The sequence below is a fragment of the Wickerhamomyces ciferrii genome, contig 00291, assembly GCF_000313485.1.
Source record: "Wickerhamomyces ciferrii WGS project CAIF00000000 data, strain NRRL Y-1031 F-60-10, contig 00291, whole genome shotgun sequence".
NCBI classification, from domain to species: Eukaryota; Fungi; Ascomycota; class Saccharomycetes; order Phaffomycetales; family Wickerhamomycetaceae; genus Hansenula; species Hansenula ciferrii.
Genome location: NW_011887449.1, coordinates 1 through 15,484, shown reverse-complemented (window position 1 = coordinate 15,484; position 15,484 = coordinate 1). Strand labels below are relative to the sequence as shown.

The 15,484-nt window shown below is 33.6% G+C and overlaps 7 protein-coding genes across 7 annotated transcripts; all 7 read left to right on the top strand.

The window, feature by feature from the left end:
- Nucleotides 1-245: 245 nt before the first annotated feature.
- On the top strand, nt 246-1,532 carry BN7_6577 (uncharacterized protein; the record flags this gene model as incomplete). The annotated part of the gene is made up of 1 exon (XM_011272870.1): nt 246-1,532. The coding sequence occupies one exon, from the start codon at nt 246-248 to the stop codon at nt 1,530-1,532; it is 1,287 nt and encodes a 428-aa protein (XP_011271172.1).
- Nucleotides 1,533-1,931: 399 nt separating this feature from the next.
- Nucleotides 1,932-3,398, top strand: BN7_6576 (uncharacterized protein; the record flags this gene model as incomplete). The annotated part of the gene is made up of 1 exon (XM_011272869.1): nt 1,932-3,398. The coding sequence occupies one exon, from the start codon at nt 1,932-1,934 to the stop codon at nt 3,396-3,398; it is 1,467 nt and encodes a 488-aa protein (XP_011271171.1).
- A 309-nt stretch (nt 3,399-3,707) lies between these two features.
- On the top strand, nt 3,708-5,264 carry BN7_6575 (uncharacterized protein; the record flags this gene model as incomplete). The annotated part of the gene is made up of 1 exon (XM_011272868.1): nt 3,708-5,264. The coding sequence occupies one exon, from the start codon at nt 3,708-3,710 to the stop codon at nt 5,262-5,264; it is 1,557 nt and encodes a 518-aa protein (XP_011271170.1).
- Nucleotides 5,265-5,952: 688 nt separating this feature from the next.
- On the top strand, nt 5,953-7,530 carry BN7_6574 (Arrestin domain-containing protein A; the record flags this gene model as incomplete). Its single annotated transcript, XM_011272867.1, has 1 exon — nt 5,953-7,530. The coding sequence occupies one exon, from the start codon at nt 5,953-5,955 to the stop codon at nt 7,528-7,530; it is 1,578 nt and encodes a 525-aa protein (XP_011271169.1).
- A 541-nt stretch (nt 7,531-8,071) lies between these two features.
- Nucleotides 8,072-9,625, top strand: BN7_6573 (uncharacterized protein; the record flags this gene model as incomplete). Its single annotated transcript, XM_011272866.1, has 1 exon — nt 8,072-9,625. One exon carries the CDS (start codon nt 8,072-8,074, stop codon nt 9,623-9,625), a length of 1,554 nt encoding a protein of 517 aa, XP_011271168.1.
- A 553-nt stretch (nt 9,626-10,178) lies between these two features.
- On the top strand, nt 10,179-11,795 carry BN7_6572 (uncharacterized protein; the record flags this gene model as incomplete). The annotated part of the gene is made up of 1 exon (XM_011272865.1): nt 10,179-11,795. One exon carries the CDS (start codon nt 10,179-10,181, stop codon nt 11,793-11,795), a length of 1,617 nt encoding a protein of 538 aa, XP_011271167.1.
- An 830-nt stretch (nt 11,796-12,625) lies between these two features.
- On the top strand, nt 12,626-14,185 carry BN7_6571 (uncharacterized protein; the record flags this gene model as incomplete). Its single annotated transcript, XM_011272864.1, has 1 exon — nt 12,626-14,185. One exon carries the CDS (start codon nt 12,626-12,628, stop codon nt 14,183-14,185), a length of 1,560 nt encoding a protein of 519 aa, XP_011271166.1.
- Nucleotides 14,186-15,484: the final 1,299 nt, after the last annotated feature.

Sequence of the window (15,484 nt, the reverse complement as noted above, 5' to 3'; positions counted from 1 at the left end):
CGCTTAACCTCAAATTTTATCTCCAGTCAGGTACACTTTTTGAACATTACATTCCAAAAAGTTCAAAGTGTTCAACAACCTGATCATCTTTGCCAATTACGACATATCGTTAACATTCATAAACAGTCATACCTTTAAGCCGTCTAAGAACAGATTACAACCGATAGATAATCGTACGATTGTTTCTTTTCAACAGGAGATAATATCATCAAAAGACGTTGGAAGTTTCAAATAAATATGCAGATATGAATTACAATAGAAACAGTATAACCAGTCCACCAAGAAGAGTTTTTTCTGATCATCATTACCAAAGAGATTCAATAGTTTCTAGTCCTTCTTTCACCTCAAGTAACTTCAATAATTTCCAAGTTGGGTTAGTCAAAGTTTATCAATCTGATGAAGAGTGTTCAACTGATAGTTTTTCACTCAATTCAAAAAACTTCAATGATGTCAATAATATAGTATCACAAGTTAATAATAATAATCAGGATTTAAATTCAAGTCCAAGCTTGAAACAATCTGCTTCAAATACAACCCCTGCTTTTGATGATAGAGTATTATTCAATAAATGGGATGATATATCAACAACACAACAAGAAAATCTGAAGATACCCGAAAGCGGGATAGAGAGATCACAATATGTATTAGACAAGATTATTGAATCATATCAATCTGAAGAAGGTGCGATCTTCTTAACAAATAATGTCTTTTTAAATAGAAAAATTTATCAACAACCAGAAACTATATTAAATGGATCAGTTAAAATCAATATCATTCAAGAAATTAGTTCTTTACTTAGGAAATTTGGTGGTGATAATAACGATAGTAATAAATTATCTACAGTGGAGCCAACTTTATTATACTATAAAAAATTGATGGATGCCTTTGATGTTTTTCAAACTGAAAGTCAAAATTCAAATTCTTCATTTGATAGTGATACAGTATCTACAAATTCAAGTATAATGACTTCAAAACCTTATAAGACAAGTTCAAGAGAATCATTAAAGAATTCATTAAATAGAACTTCATCTTCCATCCCAATTACCAAGACAAATTCCAATACAATACCAAATAACAATAAAGATTTACCATCTTCACCAGATACTGAGAAGAAAAAGAAGAGAAATTCATTGATTTTGGACAAATTCAGAGGAAAAATTAAAGCTAAACCTAAAAGACATTCATTAAATCCAGATACCCGATTAAATCAAGCTCAATCATCCAATGTTACAAGTCCAACAATCGAAAAAGCAAGAGTTAACCTTCATTCACGTTCCATATCTGTTTCTTCAACAGCATCTTCAAGATCAGTGAAAGATCAAGCCACAATACATGAATACATCAAAGCTATTGAGAACTTACAATTCACATTGAATACTATCAAGAGACAAATATCACAAAATTCAGGTACAGTAGAACAATTCAATTTGGTTGTTAATTTCCTTGGGGAAAACATTGTGAAATTTGTTATGGCAGATATCACTTATTTAGCTATTAGATTCTTGAAGAACTCAGCTAGTGAGTTTGTATAGAAAACAAAATTAATTTAATGATTGTTATGTGTAATTTTAGAAACTAGGCATAGAGATGGCTGGAGATTATGTCAGATTTGTAGATTTTGAAATTTTTGTTTACGAGAAGCACAATTTGTTGAAATTAGCAAAAAATATAAACAAGAGCTGTTTAAAGTTTTGGAAAATATTCAGGTACATGTTTTCCATTGAACAATCGTTATCTTGATAAGTTTGGTGCTCAATTATTATCGATAAATCAGTCTATTCATCACCAAGAATCATATCATTGTTCATCAAAAACTGCTTATTCACCCCGGCTCACGGATTTACCATTATACTTTATTATTCATCATCTACTAGAAAAGCTTATCAACATCAGACAATTTAGATCTAAACATCAGTTCTCATGTGTCCAAGATGGTTTCTGCATGTGAAGTAAAGATCGAAGCTCAAGAACTCAGACCATCAAACATCTTCACAAGTCTTGATACGATAAGAGGGAAAGTTTATGTTAACGTCAGATCAGAGATCTCACTAAGTTGTATCCAAATAAAACTTGAAGGTATTTCACAATCAATAATAAGAGAAAAACACTTGGTTAAAAGAAAGGAAAAGGAAATTGCAAAATTAGAAAGTCATAGACTGCTATATGAAACCAGAACGATATTCCCACCAAAAAACGTTAGACAAGTTAGTTCGGCTAAAGAGTTTACACTGACACCAGGTGAATATGAATATGATTTTGAATTCAAACTCCCCTTAGAATCATCATGTGGTAGTAATAATGCTCCAACGAATGGTATAACTAATAAATTTCAGGTTGTTAGAAGGAATTCAGATCAGTTGAATAGTAATAATTCTGCTCATTTTAGAGGCCCATTACCACCTTCCTTATCAGATCTTGGAGAATTAGGGCAAATCAATTATTTCTTAAAAGTCACAGTTAAAAGAACTTCAATAATCAAGCCTAATATCAGAAAGTTTTCACCATTTAGATTTATACCATTTGATTCATTAGAACATCTTAATAGTTCAAGTCGAGAATTAAACTTTATAAGGAAAGAGCAAGTTTTCAAAGATAAAATACCAGAAATCATAGCAATAATAGATAAACCTCAGAGGCCTTATAGCGGACAAGGCTATCAGACACCACCATCACCACAGAGGAGATCTTCAAGTTTCTTAAAAACCTTATTTTTTGGAAGTTCAGATGATATTAGTCAATCTTCAACATCTATCCCACAACCACCACCAACACCACCGAAGAATGAACCACCTACAATAACTGCATATGATGTTCCTTTTTTCTTTGAAGCAAGATTTAATGGATTGTTTCAAACAGTGGGGAAATCACCAACTTATAAGCTATATGTTCTTTCAAAGGCAAACCCCAAAAAATATATTGGTATGAATGGTGAAAGTTCAGGATTGGGTGCAGTTTATCTTAAAAATTTAAAAATTGAATTATTCATAGTGACAAATGTTGTATCACAGGAATTCAAAAGACAAGATTATAAAGTGATTACATTATGCCAATTATCCGTCAGTGGAAAATTAGACTTAGCATATGCAAGAAAATCTAAAGCTATCAATGAACAAACAGGATCTGCATTACATGAGCTAGAGATTCCAACATCACTATATTCAAATGCGGTTATTCCATATTCTTTAGTACCAAATTTCAAGACTTGTAATATGGAAAGAAAATATAAACTAAAGATAACTGCAGGGTTTGCGGAAACCAAAGATTCTAAAAAGATTAAAGAAGTTTCTATTGACACTTGGATTGATTTGATTGGTGGTATTCCTCCTCCAATGGCAAGTGAAAGTATACCAGCAAGAGCTAATTTACCAACTTATGCTGATGCTACAGGATATCGTTGATTATGTGGTTTGAGATGAACATGATCTATACACTTGGGTCCAGTTGAAATTTTAGAAACTACTGAGAGAAAAATAAGAGAGTTGAAGCTGCTACTCATTCGGTAGACATGATATATTTGATCTGCTAGTGTTAGCATGTCATTATTTTCAATAACGGAACAATAGACTTCGGACCGCAGATCTCGTGAATGATAGAGAATAAAAACTCAAAACCAATATATTTAAATGCTAGAAGAATCCTATGCTTTGGAGTTCGGACTTTCAAAATCTATTGTTGTTGGTCATTTTTCACTCTGAACTAATCATAATATGGGATCAAAATCAGTTAACATTACAATACAGCTGAACAATACAAATGGGTACAAGTATAAACCATTAGACATCATTCGTGGCAGAGTTTTTTTGAGGGTTTACAAAGAGATCAATATTAAAGACGTCATAGTCAACTTCTATGGTACTTCTAGGTCACAATTTTATGTGATTGAGAGAAGAAGGAATATGGATACTGGGGAAATGGAAGACGAAAGAATTTGCAAGACCGAAACTCATACAGTTGCTTATGATGGATGTATCATTTTCCCACCTCCAAACGTTAGGAGTGTTAGTAATAATAAAGCTTTTACATTAACACCAGGTGAATATGTTTATGATTTTGCTTTTAAAATTCCTTTGAGAAACAGATGTGGAACTGGGAAACGTACTAGGGGTCATGGTGACACAAGGTTACCTCCTTCAATGGGAATTACAGGTGTTGGTAGTATCAATTATAGAGTCCAAGTTACCATCAGAAGAGCTTCACGGTTCAGATCAAATATTGAAGAATATAAATATCCAAATATAACCTGTTTTGATCCAATTGAGGATATAATATCATATGCACAGCCATTCTCTTTGAGAAAATCCGTTGTGCTTTCAAACCAAATACACAAGAGAATTGCATTGACTGAGAAACCAACAGGTCCAGAATCTTATGAAATACCAATGAGAAAATCAACCCGTAAGAAGTCATCCCATTTCATCAAATCATTATTTGGAAGCAAAGAACCACCACCAAAATTTGCTCAAGAATATGACGTGCCATTTGTTTTTGAAGTTGAATGTTCAAGTCCGATATTGAGAATTAATCAAGCCGCACCAGACTTGAAAATATTTCTTAAATCTAAATATGGACCTAATACATATAGGGGAATTGATAATCAAACATCTGGATTGGGTCATTTTATACTGGAAGAGTTTGGAATATATTTGATTGGTACTTATAGTGTAATTGCTGAAGACAGATCAATACAAAAGAGAATATCATATAGATTAACCTTTAAAGGAAATCTTTCAATGAATTTAGATTTGGCAGATCTGGAACCAAACCCATTATATGGAACTGCAGAAGACTCAAATCCTTTTCAATTAGAATTCCCAAGATTCCTTTATGAAAACGCAACTGTGCCTAAAGGCATAAAACCCACATTTGATACATGTAACATCAAGGTGGACTACAAGTTAAACATACGGGCTAGATTTTTAGAAGAACAAAAGGGTTGGTATAGTAAATCAGTCGAATTGTTCAAACCAGTCAGTGTCATAACTGGTGTTCCAGCTCCACAAGAATATATTGAAATGAAACAGATACCTCCTCATTTGGCACAACAGGTGTTAGAAACTTACCCACCAGAAGCTTTTAGACGACCAGATGATTTCACTCCATTATACGATGATACTACAGCTGCACCTGCTAGCTTGAATGTTGAAGAGACTGAATCAGTTAAACAAGATGAAAAGCAAAAACTTGATGAACATTATTCTCAAGCTCAAGAGCCTGAAGAAAGCCTACCAACTTATGGATCAGCTACCAAAGAACATCAAAGATAATAGATAGAGTCCATTAGAGCCTGTCTAGATATATTAACTCACAAACAGCTTAGTCTGTCAACATTATTGATTTCAACTATATATTTTGTAGTCTTTTAATAATAAACGAATTTGCAGAGGTTAAAAGTTCCTATGGACATACAGTACTTAACATTGATCTGATTTGAGGCTCTGATTGATGTAAAACCGAAACCAGAACTGATATATATCAATATTTGCAATTATAAGACGTCTTAAAGTTGTTTCAAAACCTTCGAGATCAATGTATAGCTAGCTCTTTTCTTGTGTCGATATAATTATAAAAAATTACAAATGTTGAGAGAGTAATAATAGGGGGGTTGAAGCTGCCAATAATAGTGAATGATATATAATTCTGCCAGTAATATAAAGTGTTAACATTACCAAACTCAAATCCATCGTTTTCTAGGTTATAGTCGACGGAAAACTGTACTTATTATCAACCTAGTAGTTCCTGGCAGTTACTTCGTTTATCCACATTCATATAGGCCTAACTAGTGACAGAAAATGGCACGCGGTTCACACCACATGGATCTCGTAAATTTGTTTATAATTAAGCGAGAACAATAAAAACTGAAAGCTAGCCAACATATATTTAAATACTAGAAGAATTTCTTACTTTAGAAATTGAATTTTAGTTCCTCATTTTTTGCTTTAAACTAATCATAATATGGAATCAAAATCAATTAACGTTACAGTACAGTTGAACAACACAAATGGGACGTACACGTACAAACCGTTAGACGTCATTCGCGGTAGAGTTTGTTTAAAAGTTCACAAAGAGATCAATGTTCAAGAAGTCACAGTCAAATTTGATGGTATTTCAATTTCACAAGTTTATGTTACCGAGAAAAGATACAATCCCAAAACAAAGAAAATTGAAACAAGGACTTATATCAGAAAGGATTCTCATATATTTGCTCATGATGGATGCGTCATTTTCCCACCTCCAAACGTTAGGAATGTTAGTAATAATAAGGTGTTTACATTAACACCAGGTGAATATATTTATGATTTTGCTTTCAAACTTCCTTTGAGAAATATATGTGCATATACAGGTACTGGGAGACGTATCGCTGGCCATAGTTACACAATGTTACCTCCTTCAATGGGCATTTCAGATATTGGTAAGATCAATTATCAAGTCAAAGTTAAAGTTAAAAGAGATTCATGGTTCAGGGCAGATCCTCGAATGCGCAAAGGTCTAAATGTAACAAGTTTCGATCCAATCGATGATATAATTCGATTTACTAGCCCATTTGTTTTGCGTGGATCCATTGTGTTTTCAAATAGAATCCATAAAAGAATTGCATTGAGTGAAAAACCAACAGGTCCAGAATCGTATGAGATACCAATTAGAGAATCATCGCTAAAGAAGTCATCCCATTTTATTAAATCATTATTTGGAAATGAGGATCCACCACCAAAATTTGCTCAAGAGTTTGATGTACCATTTGTCTTTGAAGTTAGATGTCCAAGTCAGTTTTTGAAGATTAATCAAGTGCCAGGGTTGAAAATATTTCTTACATCTAAACATGGACCTGAGAGATATAGAGGAATTGATGATCAAGCATCAGGACTAGGTCAGTTAATATTGAAAGATTTTGGAATATATTTGATTGGTACTTATACTGCCACTTCAGGAGTTCATGTAACAACATATCAGAAAACATATAGATTAACCTCAAAAAGAGATCTTCCAATGATGTTAGATTTGGCAAACTTGAAACCAAACCCTATATATGGAACTACATCAAATTCTAATCCGTTCCAATTAGAGCTTCCAATATCACTTTATGGAGATGCAGTCGTCCCTGCTGATATAGAGCCAACGTTTGAAACATGTAACCTCAAAAAAAACTATATGTTAAACATACGGGCGAAATTTAGAGAGGATAAGAAAAGTTGGCATAGCAAAATGGTTGAATTCTTCAGACCAGTCACTGTCTTAACTGGTGTCCCAGCTCCACAGGAATATATTCAAATGAATCATATACCCCATAGGTTGGCGCAACGGGTTTTAAAGACTTATCCACCAGAAGTTTTTAAACAACCAGAAGATTTCACTCCATTATACGATGACACTACAGCTGCTCCTACTAGTTTGAGTATTGAAGAGACTGAATCACTTGAAATGGATGGAAAGCAAAAGCTTACTACAGAAAATTTCTCTCAAGCTCAACAACCCGAAGAAAGCCTACCAACTTATGGATCAGCTACCCAAGATCAGTATAGGGGTAACAGGTAACAGAGAAAATACATTAAATTATGCATAGATATATTTATTCTTGAACTGTTCGTGGTTTGAAGCCATTTCAATTACATATAGTTTGTAAGACCAGATATCTTAAAAAGATTAAAATGCTTCTATTTGTTATAATAGAGTCAGCGATATCGTGTGGTTTCAGTGGAAGTTGCATGTACGTTGGCTTTTGCATTATTAGTTGAAACTGTACTAGTTCATGATCTAGCTATTGACCACTCTTTGGGACCATCACACTATAAATTTCTCTACACATGACTAACAATAAATATTAGAACTCTGCTCAGTGCTTACCCAATCGCTTAAAGTCATGTAATTCAAATTCTGGAAATACTTCAAAGTTCACATAAGCCTTTATATGTGACCGAGAATGGCGCAATAAGACATCCGACCGCAGATCTCGTAAATACTTCAAGAGATTAGATAATACAAATCTGAATGTCAATAACAATATAAATACCGAGGATATTCCAAGACTTCAAGATCTATTGTTGTTTGTCAATTGAGGATCAGGAACTATTATACTATGAGTTCCGGAACAGTTGACATTACAATACAGCTGAACAATACAAATGGATACAAGTATAGACCATTAGATGTTATTCGTGGTAGAGTTTCCTTGAAAGTTCACAAAGAAATTAGTGTTAAAGAAGTCACAGTTAAATTTTCTGGTGTTTCTAGGTCAGAAGTTCAAGTAAACGAAAGCAGACTAACTGCAAATGAGCTTCAGTTTCAAGCCAGAAAGGCCATCAAAACCGAAGCTCATATAGTTGCTTATGATGAGGTCGTCATTTTCCCACCTCCGAATGTTAGAAAGGTTAGTAGTAATAAAGAGTTTACATTAACACCAGGTGATTATGTTTATGATTTTGCTTTCAAGATTCCTTTGAGAAACATATGCTACCTTACAAAGACTGGGGATCGTGCAACGGTTCATGGTCATAAAAAGCTGCCTCCTTCAATGGATATCGATGGTATTGGTAATATTAAGTATCAAATCCGAGTTATAGTCGACAGAGCTTCATGGTCCAAGCCAAACCCTCAAGAATCCAAAAGTCTTCTAGTAACCACTTTTGATCCATTAATTGAAGATATCATTTCAAATACAAAACTTGTTTTTTTGAAAAATTCTATAGAGTTCTCAGATAAAGTTACAGAATCTTACGAAGTACCAGTAAGAGAATCATCTAGTAAAAAGCCATCCCAGTTTATCAAATCATTATTTGGAAACAAAAGACCAGCACGTTCAAGTCTCGCTCGAGAGTACAATGTACCTTTTGGTTTTGAAGCTAGAATATGTTCAAGCCCATTTTTAAGAATTGGTAAATTAGTACCACAGTTAATGATATTTCTTACATCTAAACATGGACCTGAGAGGTATAGAGGAGTTGATAATCAAACATCTGGATTGGGTCAGCTCATACTGGACGATTTTGGAATACATTTGACTGTTACGTATAACCTCATCGCTGAAGGTCGTACAATACAGGAGGCGAGGAGATACAAATTAGTCTATAAGAAAGACTTATCATTAGTGCTAGATTTGGCAAATTTGGAACCAAACCCATTGTTTGGAACTACAGCAAACTCAAATCCTTTTCAATTAGGGATTCCAACGTTCATTTATGAAAATGCAGTTGTGCCTGATGTTATAAATCCAACATTTGATACATGTAACATAAAAGTAGACTATAACTTGAACATATGGGCTAAATTTAGAGAAGAAAAGAAAAGTTGGCACAGTGGGAGAGTTGGATTTTTGACAGTACCAGTCACTGTATTAGCTGGTATCCCATCTCCACAAGAATATATTCAAATGATGAAAATACCTCATCATTTGGCACAACAGGTGTTGGAAACTTATCCACCAGAAGCTTTTAGACAACCAGATGATTTCACTCCATTATATGATGATACTACAGCTGCTCCTATTAGCCTGAATGTCGAGGAGTCAGAGCCAGCTAAACAGGATGAGAAACAAAATCATAGTACAGAAGATGAAATATATTCTTCAACTTGTGAACAATCTGAAGAAATCCTACCAATTTATGAATCAGCAACCAAAGAGCAGCGAGAATAAAATTAATGTTTAAAAAAAATTGGCTAGATAGTTATTTCTATATAATATACAATATAATATACAATATATAGTACTGTTTGGCTATAATATAATATAATCTATATATATCAACATTTATATATATACAAAATATTGCTAGATTAATTACTCTGAAAACAATCGATCCGTACTATTCTTAAAATTATATAGGAGTAGCCTTTCGGCGAGTTTATCCGCGTCACCTAGCTGCTATAGCACTAGGCTGAAGAGTCGCTAGTGCTGCTAATATTCAATTGAGAGATAACGCTTAGCTACGTACAAAGACAATGACCAACACAGGGAAGCTGCTTACCCAATTGCCTAAAGGGTCATGTTAATATAAAGAAATGCTGCACATTAGCCTTTATATGTGACCGAAAATGGCGCAATAAGACATCCGACCGCAGATCTCGTAAATATCTGAGTGATTAGATAATACAAATCTGAAAGTCAACAATAGTATAAATACCGAGGAAATTCCAAGACTTCAAGATCTATTGTTGTTTGTCAATTTAACATCAGGAACAATCATACTATGGGTTCAGGAACAGTTGATATTGTCATACAGTTGAATAATACAGATGGATACAAATATAAACCATTAGATGTTATTCGTGGACGAGTTAATTTGAAAGTTCACAAAGAGATCAGTGTTAAGGAAGTCACAGTTAAATTCGCTGGTATTTCAAGATCAGAATTTCAAGTAAATGAAAGAAGAAGAACTGCAAATGGGAATACTCAAAACCGAAAAGTCACCAAGACAGAATTTCATACTGTTGCTTATGATGAAGGAATCATTTTCCCACCTCCAAATGTGAGGAATGTTAGTAATAGTAAAGAGTTTACATTAACACCGGGTGAATATGTTTATGATTTTGCTTTTAAAATTCCATTGAGGAACGTATGTTACCTCACAAATACTGGAGGGCGAGGTGTTACTCATGGTGATACAAGGTTACCTCCTTCAATGGGTATTACAGGTATTGGTAATATCAATTATCAGGTCCGAGTTACAGTAAAGAGAGCTTCATGGTTCAAATCAAATCCTCAAGAACACAAGAATCCAATGGTGACAAGTTTTGATCCAATTGATGATATAATTTCACATACACATCCATTCTTCTTGAGAAATTCCATTGTTTTTTCAGATAAAATACACAAGAGAATTGCGTTAACTGAGAAACCAACAGGTCCAGAATCTTATGAAATACCAATTAAAGAATCAGCTCGTAAAAAATCATCCCATTTTATTAAATCATTATTTGGAAACAAAGGACCACCACCAAAATTTGCTCAAGAATATGATGTACCGTTTGTATTTGAAGTTAGATGTTCAACCCCGTTTTTGAGAATCGGCAGAGTACCCCAATTAAAAATATTTCTTACATCCAAACATGGACCTGAGAGATATAGAGGTATTGACAATCAAACATCTGGATTGGGTCAGTTTATACTGGAAGATTTTGGAATATATTTGATTGGTACATATAGTGTCATTGCTGAAGGTCGTTCAGTACAGGAGCAGAGAATATATAGATTAAATCACAAAAGAGATCTTTCAATGGAGTTAGATTTGGCAAATTTAGAACCAAACCCACTACACGGAACCACTGCAGATTCAAATCCTTTTCAATTGGAGCTCCCATTCTCCCTTTATGGAGATGCAGTTGTGCTTGATGTTGTGAAACCAACATTCGATACATGTAATATCAAAGTTGATTATAAGTTAAACATATGGGCTAAATTTTTAGAAGAAAAGAAGAGTTGGGGTAGTAAAAAACTTGAATTTTTAACACCAGTGACTGTATTAACTGGTGTTCCAGCTCCACAAGAATATATTCAAATGATGCAGATACCTCCTCAGTTGGCACAACAGGTATTAGAAACTTACCCACCAGAAGCTTTTAGACAGCCAGATGATTTCACTCCATTATATGATGATACTACAGCTGCTCCTATTAGCCTGAATGTTGAAGAGCCAGAACCAGCTAAACAAAATGAAAAACAAAATCTTACTGAACAATATTCTCCAGCTCAACATCCAGAACCAGCTAAACAGAATGAGAAACAAAAGCTTGCTGAACATTATTCTCAAGCTCAAAACGCAGAAGAAATCTTACCAACTTATGGATCAGCTACCAAAGAGCAGTAAAAATAATCGAAAAAGTACATCAGATTTTGCTTAGATACATTTATTCACAATTTGCTTACTCTGAAAATAATCCTTAGTTCAGCTAGGTGTTTTGTAGTCTTTTCGTAGAGATATGATTGCACAGAGACCAAAGATTCTGAAATATATAGCTAATTTGATTGACTGAATTAACTGATTCAACTCGAGGAGATTCGATCCTTCCCCAATTGTAAGTGAGTGTACACTGTATACCTCTAAAAGCTAATTTACCTGCTTATGCTGATGCTACAAGATTTCAAGAGATTTTCAAACTATATCAAAAAAATAATTCAGTTAGAATTATGCATGATTAATATGAACCAAAATTAATTATCATTTTTTATGTACTCAGATACTATATAGAAACTTAAAGTTATCACATATCGATGTAACACTATATACTATCAGAAGGTACTGATCGGATTGATATGATGAATTTAGTAGTATATAACTTGTTGCCGAGGTTATCCGTCAACTAATTACGTGACCAGGCTGTTGCTAGTGCTACTAATATTCCATTGAATAGAGATATCAGTTAATGCTTAGGGAGTACATATACCCTGGTCCCTGACCATCGTAAGCAAACTGGTTGCTCAATCGTTATCAAAAGTTAGAAGTCATGTTACATATACTAATTAAGAAATGCTGCATATAAGTACTCCGACATCCAACTGCATATCTCGTAAATTTTCAGCAGATTAGATAATACAAATCTAAAAGTCAATATTAATATAAAATATAAATATCTAGGAATGACCCAGATTTCAAGATCCACTATAGCTGACCAGTTCAAGATCTGAAATATTCATACTATGGGTTCAGGAACAGCTGATATCATACTAGAATTGAACAATACAAATGATTACAAGTATAAACCTTTAGACGTCATTCGAGGTAGAGTTTCCTTGAAAGTTCACAAAGAAATCAGAGTCAAGGATATCACAGTTAAATTTGCTGGTATTTCTAAGTCAAAAGTTCAAGTAAATGAGAAAAGAGCTACAAATGGTAATACTAAAAATAGAAAAGTCACCAAGTCAGAATCTCATACAGTTGCTTATGATGAATGTACCATTTTCCCACCTCCAAATGTTCGAAAGGTTAGTAATAATAAAGAGTTTACTTTAACACCAGGTGAATATGTTTATGATTTTGCTTTTAAAATTCCTTTGGTAAACATCTGTGCATATACAGCTGGCACAGGGGAACGTGGTATTGGTCACAGTAACACAATTTTACCCCCTTCAACGTTCATTGAAGGTATTGCTGATATCGATTATGAAGTCCGAGTTACAGTTAGAAGAGCTTCATGGCTCAAGTTAAATCTTCAAGAATACCAAAGAACATGGGTAACCAATTTTGATCCAATTATTGAAGAAATAATTCCAGATAAACGCCCATTTGTCTTGAAGAATTCCATTGTGTTTTCAGATAAAATACACAAGAGAATTGCATTGACTGAGAAACCAACAGGTCCAAAATCTTATGAAATACCAGTTAAAGAATCACCTCATAAAACTTCTTCCAGTTTTATTAAATCATTGATTGGAATCAAACAATCAAAACCAAGATTTGCTCAAGAGTATGATGTACCTTTTGTTCTTGAAGTCAGATTTTCAAGTCCAATCCTGAAAATCCCTGAACCACCAGATTTAAGAGTTTTTCTTACATCTAGATATGGGCCTGAGAGATATAGAGGAATTGATAATGAAACATCCGGACTGGGTCAGTTCATACTAAATGATTTTGTAATATATTTGATTGGTACTTATAGTGTCACTGCTGAAGGCTGGACAACGCAGGAGGAGAGAGAATATAAATTAATTCACCTGAGAGATGTTTCAATCAAGTTAGATTTGGCAAATTTGGAACCAATACCATTTTATGAAACCAGAGTAGATTTGAATCCATTTCAACTAGAAGTTCCAATATCCCTTTCCTATATGGGACTTGTGCCTACTTTTAATCCAACATTTGAAACATGTAATATCAAATTAGACTATAAGTTAAACATACGGGCTAAATTTAAGGAAGAAAAAAAAAGTTGGCTAAGTAAGGAAGTTGAATTTTTGACACCAGTGACTGTCATAACAGGTGTTCCAGCTCCACAAGAATATATTCAAATCAAACAGATATCTCCCCGATTAGCGAAAAAGGTGTTAAAAACTTATCCACCAGAGGCTTTTAGACAACCAGATGATTTCACTCCATTATATGATGGTACTACAGCTGCTCCTGTTAGTTTGAATGTTGAAGAGACTGAAACACTTCAACAGGACGAAAAGCAAAAACTCACTCATGATAATTATTCTAAAGCTCAACAACCTGAAGAAAGCCTACCAAATTATGGATCAGCTACCAAAGAGAAGCACTAAAGAATTAAATCTTGTTTAGATATGAATTTACGAATTACAGCGTATATGAAAACTATTATTGTTCGATATGACGTAATTGTAAGTAACTTCAAAAATAAAAGTATCATCTCCAGAATCTCCAAATCCAATCGAATTGACTTGCATATCCGATTACCTATTCAAAAATCGACATATGAATGATGATAGTAAGATATAGCTGTTCTTGACCTGTAATGGAATACATAAGATAGTAAACAGCCGATTAATTTGTACTCTCTTTGAATGAATTGATGAGTTATCAATATCATGAGTTCTGAAAATCTAAAACACCCAGCTGAAATAGATATTTCCTTTATGGACCGTACATTATTTGGTTCCAAAGAATACACATACCAAGCTTTAGATACAATAACTGCAAAGATCAATCTAAAAGTTTTCAAAGAGCTTGATGTCAAGGAAGTAGCTGTTACATTTCAAGGAAATTCATATTCAGAAATAGACCCTAAAAGATCTAAACCACCAGAAGGCACAGTGAGTTATAAAGCTAAACCTGGCAACGAAAGAGAACTTCATTCCTTGTTTCTTAAAGAAAGTGTCGTGTTCCCTACACAAGATGTTAAAGAGTCAACTAAAGATCAATCTTTCACCTTGAAACCCGGGGAGTATGAATACATTGTTAAATGTCAAATACCACTATATAATGACTGTTTGAACTTTGAAGATAATCTTAAACATGGTGAACATTTTTTACCACCTTCAATCAGATTAGGTTCAGATGCCTATGTTAACTACAAAACCAGAGTCACTATTAGAAGAACATCAATAACAAACGGTGATATTTATAATTATAAGGAAATTCCATTCACTCTGTTTGATATTTCAAAAACACTAGTAACTCAACCACTTCTTTTAAGTCAATCATCAGTCTTTGAATCAGGTTCTAAATCAAAATTCCTTGAAAGCAAATCAGACAAATCTACAAATAAAAATACAATTCCCTGGTCATTTGAAATCAGAAATCATACAACTTCATTTGATATATCGTTTCCATTAAATCTCAGACTTTTCATAACTTCACCATATGGTACAGAGGCATTTTCTAAAGAAAATTTATGGGGAAAATCTAAGACATTTAAAAGCACACTTTCTGATTTTTCAATAAATTTAATTAAGGTCATTGGAATTAAAGCAAAAGATGAGGGAAGACAATATGAACGTATAATTCCTCTTTATGATAAAAAAAACCTTGGTATTGAAGCAAACTTTTTATTTTTAACACCAAGTCTTGATAAAACCTCACATACAAAACCATCAAAAGGA